Here is a 10,262-nt window from a genome sequence, read left to right as displayed (position 1 = left end):
AGTGGGTGGGTCCCTGGGGCTGACTCTTTCTCCCTCAGACTGTTTGGATAGGTGTCACTGTACTGGTTGAACAGGTAGGGACTGTCTGTTGGTTAATTAGTACTGTGAAGTCCCTGCCAGCACCAGAAAGATGTGGGAGATAAGAGGCTACAATGTTAATTTCCAGTTCAATATGCATCCAGTTTTAAGGAGCATTTCCAAAGCCACTGGAGTTACAGATTCCAGCTCTGTGGGGTTGTGAGAGCGGGCAGCTTCCTCGTCACTTAGCCCAAGTGGCTCCAGTTCCGATTTACATCCCACCCAGTGCATCCATGGATTTCTAGTTCCCATTTCTGTCAATCGAACAGAAACTACAAGTCCACAAGATAGCATAGTAACATAGTAGATGACGACAGAAAAAGACCTGCACGGTCCATCTAGTCTGCCCAACAAGATAAACTCATATGTGCTACTTCTTGTGTATACCTTACCTTGATTTGTATCTGCCATTTTCAGGACACAGACCGTAGAAGTCTTGCCCAGAACTAGCCCCACCACCCAAACACCAGCCCCGCCTCCCAATCTCGGCTAAGCTTCTGAGGATCCATTCCTTCTGCACAGGATTCCTTTATGTTTATCCTGTGCTGGAGATGAAACCAGGATTGGCTTAGCCCAGCGTCTCTAAGGACATCTTGAGTACACAGGGTGCCACCCTGGTGCCATGTGAGCACAAGACTGCTGCTGGTCTGTCTTAAATTTGCCCCCTGCTTGCCTGGCTTTCCTGGTAACTCTAGCTGTGCAGCAAGGCAGAACCAGATATGGAAGCAGTTAGGCAGCCAACTCTGATTATAAGAGCACATGAACATAATTTGCAAAAAAAACCCATCCCTCTCTATACTTTTATCATCAAAATGATAAAGGAGACTCCAGACACGAGACCAAAGTATCCAGTAGAATCATACAGTGAGAGGGGATGACTTTTAATGAAGGACAGTGAAACCTGCGGAGCGTTCTGTCCTGAATTTGACACGTCACGCCAGCTGATCAAAGAAGTGAGAAAATGAAATGTTCTGGTCAAGGTGTATAGTACTTTGTAGCACTATGTGTTCTAGGTAGACAGACACCTTTTTTTTTTTTTGTAAAAGGATTATTTCTTTATATTTGGTGGACTGCTGGATCTTGATTGGAGCTCCCTGCAGGTGTCACGATACATATAAAGCAGGAATACAGCATGGAAACCTGAAAAGTAGATGTTCATTAGAGTTCTGTGCAAGTCTCACACGATACATAAGCATGAATACAGCACAAACAGCTAACCAATACATTTTCATCAGACCCCTGTGCAGATATCACACTGATACATGTAAAGCATGAGTACAGCATGGAGAGCTGAAAACCATATCTTCTGAGTCCAATGCAGGCATTACATTGATATGTGTAAAGCAGGAATACAGCAAGGAGAGCTTCTGTTCAGGCTTCGCACTGTACATACAGCACAAATAGCTAACCAAAGAATTTTCACCAGAAGTCCGTACAGGCCTCACCCTGATGCATAAAAAGCAGGAATACAGCACAGAGAGCTGAAAAAAAAATGGCAATTTAAAAAACACAGCAAAAATAATGTCTACATTTTTTAAAAATCCTACAAAATGTTTAAAATATATGAAAACAAGCAAAGAAAAGCAAGAATAAAAATAAGACGATGACGTTAAGAGTCCAACCATCAAGCACATTGTTCTTGTGCACACATCAGCTCTTGCCATTCTATTTCACATGTGCCAGTTCCCGTGGCAGCACCAGCACTGGCTTGCCACTCTCTTTTAGCACAAGATGGCGACAGTGCTGTGAGAACAGCTGGATCACAAACGTCAGGTGTTCTGTCTCATGCCTACAGTTGAGCCCGATAGCCAATGTTTTCTGTAAAGCCCCTTGGAGGTTTCGTTTTCCACTAGGTCCACATTTTTTGTCAATTGTCTCTCTTGCTTTCTGATGGTGGACCTGAAGCTGAACATGTCCAAAACCGAACTCCTCGTCTTTCCACCTAAACCCACTTCTCCTCTTCCTCCACTCTCTATCTCAGTTGATAACACCCTCATCCTCCCCGTCCCATCTTCCCGCAACCTCGGAGTCATCTTCGACTCCTCCCTCTCCTTCTCTGCGCATATCCAACAGACTGCCAAGACCTGTCGCTTCTTCCTTTTCAACATCAGCAAAATTCGCCCTATCCTCTCTGAGCACCCCACCCGAACTCTCGTCCACGCTTTCATTACCTCTCGCCTCGACTACTGCAACTTACTCCTCACCGGCCTCCCACTTAGCCATCTATCCCCCCTTCAATCCGTTCAGAACGCTGCTGCACGTCTTATATTCCGCTAGAACCGATATACTCATATCACCCCTCTCCTCAAGTCACTTCACTGGCTTCCGATCAGATACCGCATACAATTCAGGCTTCTCCTCCTTACCTACAAATGCACCCGGTCTGCGGCTCCTCACTACCTCTCTACCCTCATCTCCCTCTATGTTCCCGCCCGTAACCTCCGCTCACAGGACAAATCCCTCCTTTCAGTTCCCTTCTCCACCACTGCCAACTCCAGGCTCCGCTCATTCTGCCTTGCCTCACCCTACGCTTGGAACAATCTTCCTCAACCCCTACGCCAAGCCCCCTCCCTACCCATCTTCAAATCTCTGCTTAAAACTCACATCTTCAAGGCTGCTTTCGGCAACTAACCTTTCGAGAAATATAGTATGCCCCCCAATCTATCAGATTGACTCTACGCTTGTCTTTTAGATTGTACACTTGTCTTTAGATTGTCTTTTAGATTGTAAGCTCCTTGAGCAGGGACTGTCCTTCCATGTTAAATTGTACAGCGCTGCGTAACCCTAGTAGCGCTTTAGAAATGTTAAGTAGTAGTAGTTTCCATTCCTGGGTTCTCACCATCCTCCGCAGTTTATGGTCTCACTGTCTCCTTGGCAGCTGGATGGCCCTGGCCTATGTTCCACTTTTCCATCCCCACTTGCCAGCGGCCCTCCTTTAAATTGTTTAGAATCTGGGTGGCCTTGAGCCGTTCCTACATTCAACAATATGAAAGTATTCAAAATATGTTACTGAAAGGCAAAATCTTGTTCTATTTTGTTTCACTTGGTGTATTTTCACAAAGCCAGGCTACTGATCTGCATGAGATTTTTTTGTTAGGGGGGGGGGGGGGGAGGCGGGGGTTCCTCATTTACTTGAAGCTGTTTCATTCTGTCATTTACTTAAAAACATCTATAGATAGATAGATAGATATAGACAGAACAGAGCTGGATACCCCATAAGACCAATTTTATAACCTGCAGGAGACAAAAGGGCGTGAGCTGAGTACCTTGTGATACTCAGTCATTACATGACCCAGAAATTGTACCAAACAGACAGCATTGTGCCACCTCCCCAGGAAGTGGAACATTTGTCTGTTGGCTGAGGGGAGACATGATAGAGGTATATAAAATAATGAGTAGAGTGGAACAGGTGGATGTGAAGTGTCTGTTCACGCTTTCCAAAAATACTAGGACTAGGGGGCATCTGATGAAACTACAGTGTAGTAAATTTAAAACAAATCGGAGAAAGTCTCTTCACCCAACGCATAATTAAACTCTGGAGTCCGTTGCCGGAGAACGTGGTGAAGGCGGTTAGCTTGGCAGAGTTTAAAAAGGGGTTAGACGGTTTCCTAAAGGACAAGTCCATAAACCACTACTAAATGGACCTGGGAAAAATCCACAATTCCAGGAATAACAAGTATAGAATGTTTGTACGTTTGGGAAGTTTGCCAGGTGCCCTTGGCCTGGATTGGCCGCTGTCGTGGACGGGATGCTGGGCTCGATGGACCCTTGGTCTTTTCCCAATGTGGCATTACTTATGTACTTATATGCAGAAGTCACCTTCAACTTAAGTCTTGCCTGATTCGAGGCATAAGCGCCAACGCAAGGAAAATTCAAGGCTGCTGCAAAACGCAATGAGCACCATGCAACTGTAGCATTTTGGACACAGGGAGAAAGCCACTTTCCATCCCGTAACACTGTTTCGGGACCCCCAGCCTGCAAGGGAAGCGCTGATTACCACACACCAGTTCTTGCAAGTCTGCAATCTTCGAAATTCCACACACTGCTTCCCACCTCATTCCTTCACAGTATCAGGTTTAAATCTATCTGCAACACTAGTAAATTTCTGATATTTCCCCTGCAAATCTTTCCTTTCAGACCTCACTGTTATACTCCCTGCTGCTCTGTATAACATACACAATCCTGATGTGACGTGATTGATGATTTCTAAATAGTTTACTTGGGGACAGCCACCCCCTCTTGTGTAAGATGCATGGAAAGGATAAACATTTTGTGTGACACTAGTTTATGTGACTAGGTTTATCTTCGGAAAAACGCGATTTGAAAAAGTGCAAAACCCCTTCGCGAAAAACTACACTGGTTCCCAATCAAAGAACGCATTGCTTTCAAAATCTGCACTCTGGTTCACAAAATTACCTACGGTGAAGCTCCAGGATACATGACAGACTTGATCGACCTACCAACTAGAAACACATCCGAATCAACACGAACGTACCTAAATCTGCACTACCCAAGCTGCAAAGGACTCAAATACAAATCAACTTACGCGTCCAGTTTCTCCTACATAAGCACACAACTGTGGAACGCCTTACCAAAAGCCTTGAAAACTACGTACGACCACCTAAACTTCTGGAAAAAACTAAAAACTAACCTGTTTTAAAAGGCATACCCTACCGATCCAACATAAATGCCTGATCTCTGCAACACAACAAAACTAAAGAACGTAATGGACATAACACAACTCTTCCGTTGTATGATTCCCTAGTGTGGCTGTGCCACATGAACTTTATCTTACCACATCATCACTTTGTATTTGTTTACACCGGAGTCTGTAACGCCTCTCCGGTACTATGTAAGCCACATTGAACCTACAAATAGGTGGGAAAATGTGGGATATAAATGTAACAAATAAATAAATGTCAAGCTTTGGTACATAGGTGGTCGCGTTTATTGAATTTTAAGGTTTTCTCTCCCCGGTTTTTAAGCACATGACGCACCAGCTGCACTGTACATGGGTCAGATACCAAACACACTTGTGCAGACAGGAAAAGGTCCAGCCAAATCACTTAACTATATACATGAGGCTTTGTCCAGTTAAAATACCCACAGAGTACTTTTTTTTTAGCACTGTCCCTTCCCCTTTTCACTTTAAAAACACAAGAATTCAGCCTGCATGTAGGTAAGCAAGGCTTTTTATTATACATAAATATACAACTTGATTAGAAAACACTTCTGAACAGCTCCCAGTTTTCTCCACGGTTTTGGAAGGACTTCAAGGAAGGCTGTGTGATCTGTCGATGTGTGCATGTTTCAGCCCATTGCGCCAGCTTTCCTTTCCGAGCCTTGAAACTAAAGGCCTTCATTTCAAAAAGTCTCTTTAATTTCACAAAGCGGCTGATGGCTTTCCAGAGTTCAGTTCTCCATTTAAGAAGCCGCCACCTGTGTGAGTGGTTCGTCCAGGTAATGGACCAGCGCCTGGGCCTGTCAACACACAAAAGTAATTGGTTACCTCTTTGATCAGTATAATGTGGCTTACAGCACAGTTCAGGCAGGGATACTGCAGTTTTAGTCCGATGTTCTCCATTTGAGTCTATAAAGGAGTGGAGGAGTGGCCTAATGATAAGAGACTCAGGGGAGCCCAGTTCAAACCCCACTGCTGCTCCTTGAGACCTTGGGTATGTCACCTGACCCTCCATTTCCTCGGGTACAAACTTAGATTGTAAACCCTCAAGAAATAGGTAAAATACCTATTGTACCTGAATATAACTCACCCTGTGAAATTACTAAAAAAAGGTGTGAGCTAAATTCAAACTTCATTCCCTTCCTTCAGTTTTTCACAATTGTTTTGTGGAAAGGAAGTATTAAAACAAGGGTTTTTTTTTTATGCAAGGCTGGAAAGAGGACGACCCAGAAGTAAGACCAGGAAGTATGTCTTTATGCAAAACGAGTTGATATATGATGGCTGGGGAGAGGGAAGGACATGGAACCCCAGGTGTTACACACCCAGTAAAGCCGTAGTCGGTTTGAAGAACCCCCCTAATTTGCTGTCTGGCCACAGGAATGTCCTACCAGACCTACCACCTGTTGGAGACAGAAATACTGCCTGGCCAGGAGGTTGAACAGGATTCTTAAGGGATGACATCAAAGCTCAATAATTCTCAGTCTCCACCTGCTGGCAGGACAGCATAAAGCATCTTCTGCTGGGGCGATAAGGAATACTGGGACTGAATAAAGCCTGGAGTACGTGTAGGGCTCCTTAAGGGTGGAAAAACAAGGGGGAAAGCCAGAGCTTAGAGGGTCTGGAGTGGATAGGGAAGGTGGGAAGCAAAACCTTCTTCCAGTCACCCATGAGACTATGATGACCCCTACGTAAACAGCTAAATGCACATCAGAACAGTAGTTTTGGAAACCTGGCTTGTCAGAAGCACAGCAGCAAGAACTACCCCAGGCTTTTGGTACGAGGTTAACTGGGCACACCAAAAATCCAAGCCAAAGCTTTTTTCTTTTTTTCTCAGCTACTCATATAATACCCTGGTACAGGCTGGAAGTTTTGTCATGAATTACCTTGGCTTTCAACATGCCAAATCCCACAGTCTCCTTTGCATACATGCACAGCAGAAGATTGGCCACCCGTGTGATCGCCACACGGCCCTCCTGCAAGCAAAGTCAGAAACAAGGTGATTTTTCTCATTTCCAAAATGCTGAACCCCATGTGCTTCACAAGCACCTGTAACTACATACTCCTGATCAGAAAAATTGACATGAGACAACCGGCTTATTTTCTCACATGTGAGGAAATCCATGCACAGAGGAAACCTTTACAACAAATCTGTATTTAGGAGGGAAATCTGTAACACTGCAGATCCATTGCATACAGAGAAAAGGGGCAACATAGTTGCTGGAGCCCCTCTCCTGTGTAACAGCTGGCTCTGCTATGAGGCAACACCTGTTATCCATACAAAATCATCTGTCAGGGAAATTGTACAGTCAGCTCTGTCACATCTTTTAGCCAAGTGTGGCCTCCCCATCCTGTGATGTCCTGCTGTGAAATCAGGCCCTCGGTTTATTTATTTATGTATTGCATTTGTATCCCACATTATCCCACCTATTTGCAGGCTCAATGTGGCTTACAGAGTTTTGTTATGACATAGACATTACAAGGTATCAAATATAATTGGTAATGTACAAAGCTTTAGTAAGGGAAGAGAGAAGGAAGGTGTATTGCAAGATAATATAGAAGGTGGACTATAGTAACTGGGTGGTTTAGAAAAAAACAAGCCTTCAGAGTCTGTTTACAATGAGAATAAAGTTACTTAGACTTATTAAACATTCTTCCTCAGCCAAGGTGGGAATGTAATGGTCCCAAAAATTTCACTTTAATCATCCATCGCTCTATGCTACTGTGATTCCTTAACAATTTTTTTGACAGTGGAGGGGGAGAGGGGGAATAATTTGGGGGGGGGGGGGGAGGGGGGAGATTAGCTTAACATGGCTCTTGCCTTCTAAAATGAAAAAGAAAGAACATTCTAAATATGTAAGAAAGAAAAATTTGCATGACTCCCCCACCCTAAGGCTCACACTAACCATGCAGTCCATGAGGATGAATTTAAGATTGTCCTCGTTGAATGCCTGATGCCCATTCTTATCATAGGCTGCCCAGATGTTGCTGGCAATAGCAGCTGTGACTCTGGCATCCGTGTCACCATAGCCTGAATACGCAAGGAGAGAGCCTTCGTTGTTCAGAAGCCTGGAAATCAGAAACATGTTTAAAGTAAATCAAGAATCGAGAGCTGAAGACAGTGGCACAAGGTCAAATTAAGGACCCAAAGCAACAATTTCAGACAGAGCTTTGAGAAGAAGGGAGACCCATTTCAGAAGATTGGGGAGCAGCTGCAAGAGAGTCCCCTTCTTTCTTAAGCCCTGGTAGGGGCAGCCTGGACAGAATTTATATCACTGGCTACAGAGGTAGTTTCTTAGGAACATCACATTTAAAAGTACATAAGTACTGCCACACTGGGACAGACCAAAAGTCCATCAAGCCCAGCATCCTGTTTCCAACAGTGGCCAATCCAGGTCACAAATACCTGGCAAGATCCCGAAAACGTTCAATACATTTTATGCTGCTTATCCCAGAAATAAGCAGTGGATTTTCCCCAAGACAATTTAATAATGGTCTATGGACTTTCATTTAGGAAGGGGTCCAGACCTTTTTTTAAACGTCGCTAAGCTAACCGCCTTTACCATGTATGCTAGGCAAAGGGATCCGAATCAGCTCATTTAAACTGATCTGGGGTGAGGTAGCAACTCTAGGACATGCTGTACGAGAGGGTGCAATATAGAGTCAACCCCTTACCCAGCACAAAATCCTGGAGGTTAAGTCCATAAACTGTTATTGAAGTATACATGAGGAAAGCCACTGCTTATCCCTGAGATAAGTAGAACTGAATCTTGCTAATTTTGAGGACTCTGCCAAGTACTTGTGTTAAAAAAACAGGATACTGGGCTAGAAGGCCATTTGCCTAGCCCTTGTGACTCTGGGCAAGTCACTTAACCCTCCACCGCCCCACTAGGGACAGAGAAAGTACTTGAATATAATAAATGTAAACCACTTTGACTGTAGCACAGAAATGCATTATATCAAAACCTATTACCCTCCGTGTAGCATATCAACTCTCACAGCTTAAGCTAGTCCTAGTTTTACCCATAGAACATCCAGACCAGCAGTTTCCATCTCTCCAGTTCACGTCATGTGAGGGAAAGAGCACTTGACCAGCCTGTCAGGGTAATCTAAGTTTATCGATCTACAGAATTCGTTTAATTGTAAGCAGATTTTTTTTTACATAAGTACCATATTTACAAATGCAGACACATAGCATCATTAGATAATTCACAGTAAAGGGAAAGGGGATGGGATTTGATACACCGTCTTTCTGTGGTTACAATCAAAGCGGTTTACCTATTATAAACAAGTACTTATTTTGAACAAGGGGCAATGGTGGGTTCAGTAACGTACTCAGGAAAGATGTCAGGAACTATTTCTTCACAGAGAGGGTGGTGAACGCTTGGAATGCCCTCCCGCGGGAGGTGGTGGAGATGAAAACGGTAACGGAATTCAAACATGCGTGGGATAGGCATAAAGGAATCCTGTGCAGAAGGAAAGGATCCACAGAAGTTTAGCTGAAACTGAGTGGCGGGGGAAAGAGGGGTTGGTGGTTGAGAGGCTAGGATAGGGGAGGGCAGACTTATACGGGGTCTGTGCCAGAGCCGGTGATGGGAGGTGGGACTGGTGGTTGGGAGGCGGGAAATACTGCTGGACAGACTTATACGGTCTGTGCCCTGAAAAAGACAGGTACAAATCAAGGTAAGGTATACACATATGAGTTTATTGTGGGCAGACTGGATGGACCGTGCAGGTCTTTTTCTGCCGTCATCTACTATGTTACGTATATCACAAAGATCAACATATGTAATTGTATAATCTTCTGAACTTTTAGTACTATCTTATAATGTCTTTTGCTTTAACCCCAACATGTAACACAAACCCTCTGTAAACCTAATGTATATTCGCTTCTATTTCCAGTACCCATGATGTATTGTAAGCCACATTGAGCCTGCAAAAAGGTGGGATAATGTGGGCTACAAATGCAATAAATAAATAAATACTCAGAGTCACAAGCAGCTCCAGTGCTTTTAACATCTGAATACTTTTGACACGTTACCCCATGGTGTTCCCCAGATTTCTGAGCACAGAGTGACCTGCAGATCAAGAAGTAGGTGCACAACCTCTTAGCCAGCAGGTGCTCTTTCTTTCCCATACTTACAGAGTGCTCTGCACGCCACCGGTATTAGCTTGGCTCAACACCTGGGTCAAGGCCTTGGGGCGCAACATGATCTACCGGAAAGAGAGGCAAATGAATAATACAAATATTTTTTTTTTCAGTAGACCAACTCTCCTCCAGCCCTGGATCAGCTGACAACAGCCACTTCCGGGAAAAATGTTTCCCCGCCCCTTCTACAGGAAATGGCCACACAGTATGCTGGGAATTGTAGTCCTCCCCTCTCGGGCAACAACCATGAAATGTTAAAAAAAAAAAAATGAGCTTCCAAAACCTGAGTCACAATGGCATAGTCACGAGGAAGAGGATAGAAAAAAAAAATAAATAAAGGGAGGCTACGTAACGGGT

The 10,262-nt window shown here is 44.2% G+C and overlaps 1 protein-coding gene across 1 annotated transcript; it reads right to left on the bottom strand.

Moving 5' to 3' along the window:
* Nucleotides 1–5,252: 5,252 nt before the first annotated feature.
* On the bottom strand, nt 5,253–10,070 carry LAMTOR2 (late endosomal/lysosomal adaptor, MAPK and MTOR activator 2). Its single transcript, XM_030186936.1, has 4 exons — nt 9,900–10,070; nt 7,663–7,825; nt 6,643–6,732; nt 5,253–5,559 (listed from the first exon to the last, which is right to left on the bottom strand). The coding sequence occupies exons 1-4, from the start codon at nt 9,965–9,967 to the stop codon at nt 5,503–5,505; spliced, it is 378 nt and encodes a 125-aa protein (XP_030042796.1). The 5' UTR covers nt 9,968–10,070; the 3' UTR covers nt 5,253–5,502.
* Nucleotides 10,071–10,262: the final 192 nt, after the last annotated feature.

This window comes from Microcaecilia unicolor, chromosome 14, assembly GCF_901765095.1.
Source record: "Microcaecilia unicolor chromosome 14, aMicUni1.1, whole genome shotgun sequence".
Taxonomy (NCBI): Eukaryota; Metazoa; Chordata; class Amphibia; order Gymnophiona; family Siphonopidae; genus Microcaecilia; species Microcaecilia unicolor.
Note: the sequence above shows the minus strand (reverse complement) of the source record. Positions and strands in the feature narration are given on the sequence as shown.